Source organism: Entelurus aequoreus, linkage group LG02 (genome assembly GCF_033978785.1).
Source record: "Entelurus aequoreus isolate RoL-2023_Sb linkage group LG02, RoL_Eaeq_v1.1, whole genome shotgun sequence".
In the NCBI taxonomy this organism is placed as follows: Eukaryota; Metazoa; Chordata; class Actinopteri; order Syngnathiformes; family Syngnathidae; genus Entelurus; species Entelurus aequoreus.
In genome coordinates this window covers 45326137-45342274 of record NC_084732.1, presented here as the reverse complement: position 1 = coordinate 45342274, position 16138 = coordinate 45326137, and the positions used below count along the sequence as shown (strand labels likewise).

At 37.2% G+C, this 16138-nt stretch overlaps 2 protein-coding genes across 3 annotated transcripts in view; one reads left to right on the top strand and one right to left on the bottom strand.

The window, feature by feature from the left end:
* The window catches only part of tex9 (testis expressed 9), a 65463-nt gene extending 53939 nt beyond the window's left edge, over positions 1-11524 (bottom strand). The window contains exon 1 of one of the 2 annotated variants that reach the window (XM_062027607.1): positions 11192-11524. In XM_062027607.1, the coding sequence (XP_061883591.1) occupies positions 11192-11242 (51 nt within the window). In that variant the 5' untranslated portion in view covers positions 11243-11524. The remainder of the gene's footprint in view (positions 1-11191) is intronic. The other variant, XM_062027599.1, reaches the window with a different exon arrangement.
* Positions 10986-16138, top strand: part of nedd4a (NEDD4 E3 ubiquitin protein ligase a) — a 75265-nt gene continuing 70112 nt past the window's right edge. The window contains exon 1 of the mRNA XM_062027581.1: positions 10986-11277. Within this exon, the coding sequence (XP_061883565.1) occupies positions 11230-11277 (48 nt within the window). The 5' untranslated portion in view covers positions 10986-11229. The remainder of the gene's footprint in view (positions 11278-16138) is intronic.

Below are 16138 nucleotides of genomic sequence, written 5' to 3'. Positions count from 1 at the left end.
CGCTTTGGCCGGTTGACTCCCATTTCCCCTGTGCAGCAGCAGGTAGACAGCATGGCTAACAAGCAAAAGGGTTTTGCTGTGCCTGCTCCTTTAGATAACAAAGCCACCAACCTTCCCGTCACGAGCGGATCTTTTCGATGTCGCAGCGTTAGCCCCGCAATACATCAGAGAAACTTGGTCGGGTACACAGGAACCAGTGGCCTTCCCATCCACCAGCAGTGTGTCTCTCCGTTTAACTCTCCGGTGACACCCGAAGTATTAAACATCTTAGCCAACAACCAGTGTAATGTGAGCAGCGTGGCTCAAAGGAGTCGCTCTGTGCCCCTCAACATCATGATGCAGACGGAGGTTCAGCAATGCAACAGCAAAAATATCACAGATGTTCTTCTGAGCAAGCTAGATGGGGACCATGACACTATACGAGGTCTAGGCCTTAACAATTGTCCTTCTAATTATACAGCTCGAATGAATCTCACTCGGATCCTTGAGTCTGAGAACATGATCCCATTGGACTCCACCGGCACATGCCCTTCGTTACACCCGAATCATCTCATTAAAAATGCCAATAATGAACAAATGATTCTATCTGCCAGTGACAGCCTCGCACAATCAGCCTTAGTGGAGCAGCATCAACAGCAGGGTCAGTCGATGATGCAAACTTTGAGCTCACAGCGACATCTAGTGAATTTTAGTGGCACCTTTAAGGACATGCAACCAGATAGCAGCCATAGTAATCAGATGGTGCAACAGGTGTCGGAGCTTGTGACAGGGGAGGGAAATTTCCCATGTGAATTTAGAATGAGATCGGATCTCTCCGGTAGCATCAATGACCTTAATACACTGGATGCAAACCTTCTGTTTGACCCAAATCATCAGCAAGGGCAATATCAAAGTGCTGCTCCAGAGGAGCTGGCCAATGAGCCGCTGTTTCAGCAAATCACCAGCGAGACCACACATTCAAGTGGACTGGAGTGGCTTGAGAGCAAAGATCAGCCAACTGTCGGGTTGATGGGTTGAGAGTAAAGCCTTTTTTTAAATCATGTTGAACATGTCATTTGTAGTGTGTGATACGTCTGAATTTTTAATGCAACTCTGGACACAGTGACTTTTGTCCAGTTTAAGTGCCGACCTGAGCTAAAATGATGCTGCAACACTGATCCAAATGCTGGGCATTTCTCTTATCAGACAACATCACCAGGTGATGTTGGTGTAAAAGCATTTCATTTGTAATGTTTTTGGATTGTTTTTATACTAAAAAAAAAAAAAAATCTGCAATTTAATCAAAAAGGTTTTGTATTTTTTGTATATTGTTTGGAAATTATTTAAACACATTTTTAAATGTGTGGATACTGCAGAGTTATGTGTCCTAACCACATTGATGACAAGCATTACACAGTCAGGTTAAAACAGGTGCTTGCCAGTGAAGTAATTATAATAATATGTCATAATGGTTTTAATTTGAAATCCCTACATCAGCTCAAAAGTGATGCAACTTAAAGAGAGCTGAAGAGTGGCACAGGGAAATTGGAGCACTTTGTACAGAATACACAGTAAATAATCATTACTATGCATATAGATGGGTTTAGCATGATGTATATTATTCTCTTTACACAATTTCACATACAGCTGTAACTTTACAGATGGTTTGTCCTGATGGAGTATATGCAACATATCTACTAATCAGAAACATAACTGGATGCAATGGTTCCTTATTTTACCTACTGGTTGACTTACACATACATACTAATATATTAACCATATGTTATCCTGTTCATTATCTAATAAATATGATTTCATTCATCACATTAAATGGAACTTCCTTAACCCCAAAGAGAAGGCAGATGTTAAACAGGCCATACACACAAATCAGTGTTGAATGGAAGCCCTAATGCACTTTCAAAAAATATATATGTAAGTAAAGATTTATAGCCAAAAATGTAGCCATTTTTAAACATGTTCTTAAAATGTGTAACCTCTGTGCAAACTTAATAGCAAAATATGCAGCTAAATAGATATGATAGAACCAATGTGATTTCTATGTTTGTTAATTATACGGCACAGACAATCTGTAAAATTGTGTGCTTCTACAAAAATGCACTGTGCTTTTCCTCTGCAAAGAAAAAATAATATAAAAAGAAGGCCTTGTCCATACCAAAGATTATTTTAAAAATGTATACTTGCACTAAAATCTCCTGTATTGAATGGTGGGCATATTGGCAAGTTGTATAAAGTAAATAAAACTTTGGAGGAAAACATCTTAGCACTGTTAAACCAGGAAAACAAGCTTTTGAAATGAACAGGTGTTAATTTACTATTTTATTTATGATTTCTCCATGTTCGTGATAGATTAGGTGTGATTGTCATGTTGGTCACTTTATTTTTATTGTACAGTTTGAAGTGTCTGTGTTGTACTGCTCATGATTTGCTTTCTTGTCTGTACAGAAAATGTTACCTTACAAAAACATAGTCTTTCACTGTATTATTGGTTTCAAAGATTACGCAGAGTACTACAGCATATTAGCACCAAGTGTATTTTACTATTTGGATTTTTTTTATACTATGCTGTTGCGATATGTCAGGATAACTTGGTAGTGTCATGCAGTAGAGTTCTTTAAACTTCTGTAATAGCATATTGTACTTTTAACCCCCATTTAGAGTATTATTATTGATAGCCTTTAGTTCCTCTATGTTCTCTCTTTTGTTTGATTCAACTTTAGTGTCTCTAAGAATATTTAATTTGGTTTGCACTGATATTTATTATACTATTGAGACTTTACTGCTCCTCTTTTAGGTGGTTCAGAACTGTATAAGTGCCCTGCACTGTAGGTATTATGTTGCTGTGTCGGGTGAACATGAAAATATTTAATGTGCTTTTTAAAGAAGAAATTGCTTTTTTCAGGGTTTTTTTATGTTAATAAAACATTAAGTACACCAAAATGTTGCACTCCTTATGTTTGTGTGTCCTGGTATGAAGGGGTGAATAGTCTCGAGCTGATGGGAAAGGGCAACCATGTATTCACAGCCACAAACCGTATCAGTAAACAGCAAAAAAAACGAGAGGGAGGAAGTACTTCGCTAAGAGTTGTATCTATAATTAAATGTTTGTTGACTTATTTATTACAGTACAGGCACTTACAACTTACTTTGGGAATGTTTTCATCAAAAAACAAATCCTATGAAAGGGGGGGCGTAGGAAAACTTCTTCTGCCAGTATCGGGAACAGGCCACAGCTGATGGGGTAGGTTCTGCCAGGTCTTCTGGACTGCATTGGCACATTGCAGTAGCCTAGGTGTGACATTGTCTGTAGGAAAACTGAGGTACAGTGCATTCGGAAAAGAATGTATAGTGCTTCACTTTTTCCACAATGTGTTATGTTAATGGCATGGAATACATTTGTTTTTGTCCTCAAAATTCTACACACAATAGCCCATAATGACAATGTGGAAAATGTTCTTTTTTTAAATTTTTCAAATTTATTAACAATAAAAAGTACATAACCAATCACATAATTTGCTCTATACTTTGTTGATGCACCTTTGGCAGCAATTGCAACCTTAAGTCTTTTTGAATACGATGCCACAAACTTGGCACACCTATCATTGGGCAGTTTCGCCCATTCCTTTTTGCAGCACCTCTCAAGCTCCATCAGATTGGATGAGAAGTTGGTTGCCTGATTTCCTCCAAACATGACGCCTAGCATTCACGCCAAAGAGTCCAATCTTTATCTGATTAGACCAGAGAATTTTGTTTTTCATGGTCTGAGTCTTTCAAGTGCATTTTGGCAAAACTTTTACTAAAAATGGCTTCCGTCTGGCCACTATACCATACAGGCTCTGAGTGGGTGGATTGCTGCAGAGAGGGTCGTCCTTCAGGAAGGTTCTGTCAGTGCAGTAGTTCTGACACAGTGACCATCGGGTTCTGGGTCACCTACTGTACCTGACATGACTAAGATGAATGCAGCAATGTACAGAGACATCCTGGATGAAAACCAACGCTACCCATCAAACCTGATGGAGCTTCAGAGGTCCTGCAAAGAAGAATTGGCGAAACTGTCAAAAGATAGGTGTGCCAAGCGTGTGGCATGGTATTCAAAAAGACCCGAGGCTGTAATTGCTACCTAAGGTGCATCAACAAACTATTGAGCAAAGGCTGTACTGTAAATACTTATGTATGTATTTGTTTGTTTGTTTTTTAAAACATTTGTAAAAATTAAAACTTTTCACATCGTCATTATGGGGTATTTTGTGTAGAATTTTGAGGACACAAATGGATTTATTTCATTTTGGAATAAGCCTGTAAGATAACAAATATGGAGCGCTGTGAATAATATTTGGATGTAGTGTACAAATCAGGTATCAGGCCCAAAAGAGACATTTTATTAGATCTGATTAGATACCATATTAGATTTCCTGTAAAAATACCTTACAGGCATTAGTCATGACGAAATCCTCTTTTTCTTCGGTCAGTTAGGGATTTGTACATTCATGTGAAACCAAGATGTGTTTTTATTCCCAGTGCACAAAGCACAGCCAATAAAGCAATGTTTGGATGAGTTGTGTGAAATACATTAACAGAGATGGTAAGCCTATTGGCCCTCTCTCAGGTCCAACATAAGTAACCTCACAAATGTTGTTCTGGAAGATTTGAAGATTTATTTTTTTCTTTCATCGTTTTCCCTTCCTGTAGTTGTATGTGGGAAGTGTACAATAAAGGACCTCACCTTGCTACTCATGTCACAATAATTGGATGAACATACCTACTCAGTGGCCTAGTGGTTAGAGTGTCCGCCCTGACATCGGTAGGTTGCGAGTTCAAACCCCGGCCGAGTCATACCAAAGACTATAAAAATGGGACCCATTACCTCCCTGCTTGGCACTCAGCATCAAGGGTTGGAATTGGGGGTTAAGTCACCAAAAATGATTCCCAGGTGCGGCCACTGCTGCTGCCCACTGCTCCCCTCACCTCCCAGGGGGTGAACAAGGGGATGGGTCAAATGCAGAGGACAAATTTCACCACACCTAGTGTGTGTGACAATCATTGGTACTTTAACTTTAACTTAACTTGTAAAAAGCTTATCACAATTATTGGGGCTGATCATTGGGACAATACTAGACAAATGAGGTGTAACTCATACATGAATAATGGATATGTTCTATTCAGTTTGCTGCAGGAAGTCAAGTAGAGAAAAAGGTTTTAAGTTTTCCTATACATTAGCTTCACATAATTTTGTTAATGCTGAAAAGTAGTTACACGTAACCATACAATTTAATAAAAATATCTCTGACAGGGTCAAACAAGATTGAGCTTTATTATTCCTGTGTAGGCAGTTTTTGATACAGCTATTACATTAGATGTGTTGGGATGTGTGATTGCATTTTTTCACCAACACCACAAATTTACACTGCAATCTAGACAATAAAAGTTGCATATATATTATTGAAATAAATGTATCATCCTAATTTTGCCGTATCGCCTATACTTTACTAACACTTCAGGACATGGTCTAAAGGACCAAGTCAGTTTTATTTAAATAGTACTGCACTAATTTACAATAGAAGTTATCTCAAAGCACTTTACATGTTAATCAGGTCTACAACCATGCTCCTCATACATTAAAGAAAACCAAATAAACCCCACATTATCAAGCACTTGGACACAAAAAAAGGAAATATTCCATCTTGGGAAGAAAACTGTTAGAGGCCAACGGTTTACGTTGTATTGCGCACCCTGATGGCAAGTGTGGGAGTCGGTTCTGAAGTATGAAGTAAAGAGACATAACTTCATCACCTCGCCTGGTTATTGACTCCAACCCAGAATATTACACTGCACATACCTATGCTCCTTCAAAGGCTGTGCTACTGACTGCAAAGCATTGCACTTTCAAATAGAGAGGAGTGTTATGTATGTGTATATGTGTAAATAAATAAACACTGAAATTCAAGTATTTATTTTATTTATATATACAGTATATATATATACAGTATATATATATATATATATATATATATATATATATATATATATATATATATATATATATTAGAGATGCGCGGATAGGCAATTATTTCATCCGCAACCGCATCACAAAAGTCGTCATCCACCCGAACTAACATTTTATCAAAACCACAACCGCCCGCCACCCGCCCGCCACCCGCCACCCACCCGTTGTTATACAGACGATGCAAGGCATTCCTGTTAAAGAAAGGAGACTGATCCAATGCAGCAGAGACATTCAATGTGTGCCAAAAAATACATAGTTAAATGTTGTTACCCACATACGAAAAACGAGCAGCACTCTTTGAAACAGGCAATTATTCATCAGGCACTGCTGCAGCTGTCACGCCAAATTTCTTCCCCCTACAAAAACCTTTCCCCCCATTTACTTCCGTGGTCATTGACAGCGATCGATAGCACTTCGGCTTTGACTGCCCGTCGCTGGAAGGATACTTCGTCTTTGACAGCTGCTGGAATCTGAAGAAATCGATTATTGTGTTTTTTGTACAGGCGCGAAACAGGACAGTCGCGTGCGGGTTAAGGACCCCCGGCAACTTTGTGACTTTATTGGACGCAGCCCCGGAAGTAAATGGGGGGAAGGCTTTTGTAGGGGGGAAGAAATTTGGTGTGACAGCTGCAGCAGTGCCTGATGAATAATTGCCTGTTTCAAAGAGTGCTGCTCGTTTTTCGTATGTGGGTAACAACATTTAACTATGTATTTTTTTTTTCTGAATTGGTTCAACCGCCACCCGCCCGAATGTATTTATTTTATATATATATATATATATATATATATATATATATATATATATATATATATATCCAGCCATCCATCCATTTTCTACCGCTTATCCCTTTTGGAGTCGCAGGGGGCGCTGGAGCCTATCTCAGCTACAATCGGGCGGAAGGCGGGGTACACCCTGGACAAGTCGCCACCTCATCGCAGGGCCAACACAGATAGACAGACAACATTCACACTCTAGGGCCAATTTAGTGTTGCCAATCAACCTATCTCCAGGTGCATGTCTTTGGAGGTGGGAGGAAGCCGGAGTACCCGGAGGGAACCCACGCAGTCACGGGGAGAACATGCAAACTCCACACAGAAAGATCCTGAGCCCGGGATTGAACCCAGGACTACTCAGGACCTTCGTATTGTGAGGCAGACGCAGTAACCCCTCTTCCACCGTGCTGCCATATATATATATATATATATATATATATATATATATATATATATATATATATATATATATATATATATATATATTAGGGCTGTGAATCTTTGGGTGTCCCACGATTCGATTCAATATCGATTCTTGGGGTCACGATTCGATTCAAAATCGATTTTTTTTCAATTCAACACAATTCTCGATTCAAAAACGATTTTTTCCCGATTCAAAACGATTCTCTATTCATTCAATACATAGGATTTCAGCAGGATCTACCCCAGTCTGCTGACATGCAAGCAGAGTAGTAGATTTTTGTAAAAAGCTTTTATAATTGTAAAGGACAATGTTTTATCAACTGATTGCAATAATGTAAATTTGTTTTAACTATTAAATGAACCAAAAATATGACTTATTTTATCTTTGTGAAAATATTGGACACAGTGTGTTGTCAAGTTTATGAGATGCGATGCGGGGACGGCGTGGCGAAGTTGGCGTGGCGTGGCGAAGTTGGGAGAGTGGCCGTGCCAGCAATCTGAGGGTTACTGGTTCAATCCCCACCTTCTACCATCCTAGTTGTGTCCTTGAGCAAGACACTTCACCCTTGTTCCTGATGGGCCTGGTTAGCGCCGTGCATGGCAGCTCCCGCCATCAGTGTGTGAATGGGTGAATGTGGAAATAGTGTCAAAGCGATTTGAGTTCCTTAAAAATGGTAGGAAAGCGCTATACAAGTACAACCCATTTACCATTTAAGTGTAAGCCACTGTGACACTATTGTTTTTTTTGTTTTTTTTTTTATAAATGTCTAATGATAATGTCAATGAGGGATTTTTAGTCACTGCTATGTTGAAATGGTAGCTAATATTAATACTGTTGTTGATAATATTCATTTTGATTTCACTACTTTTGGTTTGTTCTGTGTCGTGTTTGTGTCTCCTCTCAATTGCTCTGTTTATTGCTGTTCTGAGTGTTGCTGGGTCGGGTTTGGTTTTGGAATTGGATTGCATTGTTATGGTATTGCTGTGTATTGTTTTGTTGGATTGATTAATTTAAAAAAAAAACATATATATATTTTTTTAAATCAATTAAAAAGAATTTTTTTTTTTTTTTTAAATGAGAATCGATTCTGAATCGCACAACATGAGAATCGCGATTCGAATTCGAATCGATTTTTCCCCACACCCCTAATATATATATATATATATATATATATATATATATATATATATATATATATATATATATATATATATATATATATACATGTATATATATATATACATATATATATATATATACATGTATATATATATATATATATATATATATATATATATATATATATATATATATATATATATATATATATATATGTATATATATATATATATATATATATATATATATATATATATATATGTATATATATATATATATATATATGTATATATATATATATATATATATATGTATATATATATATATATGTATACATATATATATATATATGTATACATATATATATATATATATATATACATATATATATATATATATACATATATACATATATATATATACATATATACATATATATATATATATATATACATATATATATATATACATATATATACATATACATATATATACATATATACATATATATATATATACATATATATATATATATATATACATATATATATATATATATATACATATATATATATATATATATATATACATATATATATATATATATATATACATATATATATATATATATATACATATATATATATATATATATATACATATATATATATATATATATATACATATATATATATACATATATATATATATATATATATATATATATATATATATATATATATATATATATATATATATATATATATATATATATATATATATATATATATATATATATATATATATATATATCCGTGACGTGGTTCGGGCATCTCGTGCGGATGCCTCACGAGCGTCTCCCTAGGGAGGTCCTCGTTGCACGTCCCACTGGGAGGAGACCCCGCGGCAGGCCAAGGACCAGATGGGGGGATTACATCTCCTCTGTGGCCTGGGAACGCTTCGGGATTCCCCAGGAGGAAGTCGCTAATGTTGCTCTGGAGAGGGAAGTCTGGGGGTCTCTGCTGAAGCTGTTGTCCCCGCGACCCGATTCCGAATAAGCGGTTGAAGATGGATGGATGGATGGATATCAGTGACATGCGGTGAGGTTCATGACTGGTGAGGCACTGACTTCATCACAGTCAGATTTACAAACATATGAACCCTAAAGAGTATCTTATTCACCATGTGATTGGCAGCAGTTAACAGGTTATGTTTAAAAGCTCATACCAGCATTCTTTACACATACAAACAGTAGCACACAGAAAAAGCACATTTAATAAAAAAAACATTATTACGGTCTTACCTTTCTTGCTGGACATCCACACAGCCAGCCTTTGCGTGTGTACCACACCGTTTAAAAAGAACGGGTCTTCTGTCCCGAAGTCCGAAGCAAACCTTTTAGCTCCGGCGTTGGTCTACCTTTAATTATTACCTCCTGCTTCGATTGAAAGTCCAGTTTAGAAAACTGTTTTATTTTACATATGTAATCCTCCATGTTTTTAATAAAAGTTCAGGCGAGAGGAAAAAATTAACAATCGCTGCACTTGACTTGCTAACTGTTGCTTGTTCTCACTTCTTCTGCGGCCGAGGAATGATCTCCGGGATCACTACCGCCCTCTACCACCAGGAGGCCGGATTACTGCGAGCCTCAGCCAGTGTGTCTTTTGCAGCCGTTTTATGATTACCCAGCACAAGAAATACGTGACACACATACAGTTGTTGAAAAAATACAGTACATTATATACCTCAGCTAACTAAACTATGCCATAGTTTAGTTAGCTGATATAATTCATTTAGCAATACGGTCTCACTGCACAGCAGGCCAGCAGTTAGCCGAGTCGTTGTGCACAATCCATGTTGAGGCACAAATCAGTGACGTGCCTCAACTGGCTGCTGACTCACCGCAAGTATTTGAACGGCAAATGTGAAAATTCAGCGATTTTGAATAAAAATAATCCAAAACTGGTGAAGTTAAATGGAAAATGACTTTAGTATAATCACTGGATACATATAACAATTTAATATATATTTTTTTCTTTTTAAATTTTTTTTCTTTCCATTATGGCACGTGAGGCCCCGCCTCACCTGCCTCTATTGACTGCACGTCACTGATATAAATATATAAATATATTGGCGTGGCGAAGTTGGTAGAGTGGCTGTGCCAGCAATCGGACGGTTGCTGATTACTGGGGTTCAATCCCCACCTTCTACCATCCTAGTCACGTCCGTTGTGTCCTTGGGCAAGACACTTCACCCTTGCTCCTGATGGCCGCTGGTTAGCGCCTTGCATGGCAGCTCCCGCCATCAGTGTGTGAATGTGTGTGTGAATGGGTGAATGTGGAAATACTGTCAAAGCGCTTTGAGTACCTTAAAGGTAGAAATGCGCTATACAAGTATAACCCATTTATCATTTATATATAAAGAAATACTTGAATTTAAGTGAATTCTAGCTATAAATATACTCCTCCCCCTTAACCCCGAATTTGGAGGTCTCAAGGTTGGCAAGTATGCCGGTAGCAATTGCGTCACGGACCGGTACTGGTCCCTGGAACAGTGGTTGGGGACCACTGGTATAGAACATGTATGCATGGAACACTAGCAAAGTGCACACAATTAATCTTAAAGATGTATAAAGGTGGCCTCGGTGCTTTTTCCCAATGGAATGACAGGAGGACGTCATAGAGGAGAAGGCGGAGGCAGAGAAGGAGGGAGGCGGAGAGAACGCATAGAGGGAGTGACCGCCGTGTCGCAGTTTACTCGCCTTCAAAATTCAAGCGCAACCAGCGTAAACATACGGAAGAAATCATAACGCCAGTGCCAGTTCCTACTGCAAAGCGCGGGAGAGTACTGCTAGCACAACAAGGGTCATTTACCTGTTCTCTTCCTTCGGGAGGCGAAAGGTTTGGATAGTATGGCAACAACATCTTTACAGATCCGAGGACTTCCGAAAGAAAACGAGGTAGATACCGCTGACATGTTCACGTGACCTGATCTCCAGCTAGCTTGCTAGCAAGTTACCGCTGAAGTTAGAATTAGCTACTTTTTCACTAACTTGATATCGTGTGTTGTATGCGAACTTGCCACGAATGGTTGCATATTGTTGACTTAACAAGTTGACATAACTTTAGCTGAAAGATAGGACTTGCGGTTTATAGAGTCTCTCGAGGCAGGCACCAGAGTCCTGAAATATATGACGTACACGTCTTGAAGAGCCAAAGGCTACTTCCTGTTTCTGGTCTCGCTCACACAATCACATGCATGCACGTACACACACTTGCACGCCAATGCTGCCTGTTAATGACAATATCAGAACAGAGGTTGATTGCGAAATGTAATGATTCCCAAACATGATACGGGGGCGCCATGTCGTGTACTTGCAAAGAGTGCACATGACACAAATGACTCACTACTTTTGGCATATGGTACTTTACCTGCGCCAATGAAAAAAGGTAAACGTCTAAAAAGTGTGTGCGCTCACTGTGGTGTGCTGATTTTTCCTTTCTTGACAATTTTTTAAAATTATAATCGGAAAGATGTTTAATTGTATAAGAATAAATGTAACATAAATAAATAAATATTTACAAAATGTAAAACATCTTAGACTTTTCAAATAACATTCATTCCAGTTGTGCACAGTCAAACCCCTGATGGGGAAGCCAGTTTTCTGGCTTCTCCATCTGACTTTTGCATCTCATTTCAAATTCAACAAGACCTGTTTTAGCTTTTGATAACAAGTTTATGCATGTCATTTTTAAAAATAGAATACATCGTTTTATGATTGACTAACAGTTGAATGATTTGGTTTACCACTGGTTGTGCCATCGAACATGGAAACTGTACAAATGTGTACAAACCCTGTTTCCATATGAGTTGGGAAATTGTGTTAGATGTAAATATAAACGGAACACAATGATTTGCACATCCTTTTCAACCCATATTCAATTGAATGCACTACAAAGACAAGATATTTGATGTTCAAACTCATCCTTTTTTTTTGTGCAAATAATTAACTTAGAATTGCATGGCTGCAACACGTGCCAAAGTATTTGGGAAAGGGCATGTTCACCACTGTGTTACATGGCTTTTCCTTTTAACAACACTCAGTAAACGCTTGGGAACTGAGGAGACACATTTTTTAAGCTTCTCAGGTGGAATTCTTTCCCATTCTTGCTTGATGTACAGCTTAAGTTGTTCAACGGTCCGGGGGTCTCCGTTGTGGTATTTTAGGCGTCATAATGCGCCACACATTTTCAATGGGAGACAGGTCTGGACTACAGGCAGGCCAGTCTAGTACCCGCACTCTTTTACTATGAAGCCACGTTGATGTAACATGTGGTTTGGCATTGTCTTGCTGAAATAAGCAGGGGCGTCCATGGTAACGTTGCTTGGATGGCAACGTATGTTGCTCCAAATCCTGTATGTTCCTTTCAGCATTAATGGCGCCTTCACAGATGTGTAAGTTATCCATGTCTTGGGCACTAATACACCCCCATACCATCACAGATGCTGGCTTTTCAACTTTGCGCCTATAACAATCCGGATGGTTCTTTCCCTCTCTGGTCCGGAGGACACAATGTCCACAGTTTCCAAAAACAATTTGAAATGTGGACTCGTCAGACCACAGAACACTTTTCTACTTTGTGTCAGTCCATCTTAGATGAGCTCAGGCCCAGCGAAGCCGACGGCGTTTCTGGGTGTTGTTGATAAACGGTTTTCGCCTTGCATAGGAGAGTTTTAACTTGCACTTACAGATGTAGCGACCAATTGTAGTTACTGACAGTGGGTTTCTGAAGTGTTCCTGAGCCCATGTGGTGATATCCTTTACACACTGATGTCGCTTGTTGATGCAGTACAGCCTGAGGGATCGAAGGTCACGGGCTTAGCTGCTTACGTGCAGTGATTTCTCCAGATTCTCTGAACCCTTTGATGATATTACGGACCGTAGATGGTGAAATCCCTAAATTCCTTGCAATAGCTGGTTGAGAAAGGTTTTTCTTAAACTGTTCAACAATTTGCTCACTCATTTGTTGACAATGTGGTGACCCTCGCCCCATCCTTGTTTGTGAATAACTGAGCATTTCATGGAATCTACTTTTATACCCAATCATGGCACCCACCTAGGGATGATGCTCGAAACCGATTTTCCCGGATGTTCGATAAGAAAAGAACCGAGTCCTCGGACTCGAATCCCTTTTTGAGAACCGGTACCCGTTATCAAGACCACTATAGTAAAGAAAAAGAGTTGGTTCTTTATTCGAATCCCTGGGAACGAATCCCAAATGGGAAATGTTATACCCATTTGATTGTAGACTCTTACTGACACCTTGTGGCGATATGAAAATACTACGCGTCATTAGTCTGGCCACTTCCGGGTTGGCGTCATGAGACAATTGAGAAGTAGACAAGTTGTGTTAGCTCCTACAAGCCTTGGAAAAGATAAGTCTGTAAGTAAACTGTTTAACTTGTTTATGTAACTCAATATTAAGGTGGAAAGTGGTTAAATTTAAAACTAAGATGTTTATTGAAAAACGATTTTTGTGCACTGTTTCAATGGATGATTTGAGGACTTAAAATGGCTGCCAGTCGTGTATTTCCACCATCAAAATAGTTTCAACACTCAGAAGTATTTGTTTGATGATAGTACTGTATATTTGTGTGAAGCTAATATTTACATATTGTGTATTACATTTGAGTATGTTAATTGAATCACATAGCTTATACATTTGTCATTGTGTGCATTTCAGTAAAAAACAATAAATAATAATAACAATCCAGTGCAAGACAAAAGTAAAGATAGGAAAAGACAAAGCAAGATCAACAATAAAGAGCCTAAATTGATTAATCTGCTTTGGAACTTTATTAGATGTCTTGGATTGTTTGTTAGCTGTCTGCCTGGTGTGTAGTTAGTATGTTCCAATAGCAGCAACTCTTTGGAGATCTGTATTATTTTCAGTTTTGTGCCCAAGGGACTGATTTTATTTAACACTATATTATTATTTATACACCTATAGTGATCACAGAGACAGGTTGTTTTTGTGTTACTGTATATATTTGTTTTTCTGAAAAATTCCACTTAATATACTTTGGGTAACAACAGTCAATATTTTTTTTTTTTTTTTTTTTAGGGGGGTAACAGTCAATAATTATTTATTTTATTTTATTTTTTTCTTATAAAATAAAAGTGAGCTTTTGTTAAACCAAATATTGTGTTTTTTTCCGTATACAACAACCTATCTGGATTCGATAAGAGAATCGATAAGGAATCGGTTCGATAAGAGGATTCGATAATAGGCTTGAACTCAATAATTTATTATCAAACATCATCCCTACACCCACCTGTTCCCAATTTGCCTGTTCACCTGTGGGATGTTCCAAATAAGTGTTTGATGAGCATTCCTCAACTTTATCAGTATTTATTGCCACCTTTCCCAACTTCTTTGTCACGTGTTGCTGGCATCTAATTCTAAGGTTAATGATTATTTGCACAAAAAAAAAAGTTTATCAGTTTGAACATCAAATATGTTTTCTTTGTAGCATATTCAACTGAATATGGGTTGAAAATGATTTGCAAATCATTGTATTCCGTTTATATTTACATTTAACACAATTTCCCAACTCATATGGAAACGGGGTTTGCATATGCCTGCAAATATATATCCACGCCCATAAAAGACATCACATACAAGACACATAAACATCCTATTTACTGTTATTATTTAATAACTTAATAAAAGCTCATGCACCACCCTTACATTTGTCAAAATATGTTATTTTTATTTATTTGGATCCCATCAGCTGCAGCACAAGCTGCTGCTATTCTTCCTGGCCTCCGAAAAACAATACAACAATATACAGTTATACAGATAAAATAACAATCGTTTTACAATTCAATACAATTACAATACAATCACAACACTTCTCAAAAGTACGTAACAAGTAATAATTGGGGGAAAAATGAATGGATGGATGGATGGATACCCCAAAAATTAGTCAATTCATTTTTATTATAAGACAATCTAAAATATAATTGAAACTATCATAATGACATACATTAATAATGAAAAAGGTAATATCTGCACTTTGGAGTAGCATGTAATAGCATATTTAGGTTTTCAATTAATGTAATATTACATGCAGGAAACTGTCAGGTTTATATCCATATTGCAGAAGTAAAACATGTCTGGTTATTAGGGGTGTAATGATTCATTTTAACAACGATTCAATTCAGAATTTGTGGTTTCCGATACGATTCAGGGACGGTGGGTTTTTTTTTGGTTTTTTAGAAGCATACGATCCGAAACAATTTAAATCGATTCAGTAAATTTTTAGCAAAAAAAATCAGCCATTGTGACTGTGAAATAAATACTGGATATTGGAGACTGCAGCGGAAGTTTCTTATATTCCTGTTATTTCTTGGAAGTTAATTATGTATAAATGAATTATGGATACAAACAAGCAAGTAAACAACAACTAATGGCTAATGGATTCACATCTTATTTGAATAAAGTGCAACCAACACTTTAGATTGAATTAACTAGGGGAAACATTTACTGCTCTATATTTCAACATTTAATACATTTTCCAAAAAAAATAACAGTAAACAACATTTTAACAGTATATTTACCTGCTACTTCTGATATATGTAATACAATATTAATATAAAAAATAAAGTACAACCAACATCTTTCGGGTTGATTTACCAGTAGGTTTACCTGCTACTTTTACTGTTGTTTTTGACATAGAAATGACTTAGACTTAGACTTCCTTTTTATTGTCATTCAAATTTGAACTTTACAGTACAGATAAGAACGAAATAACAC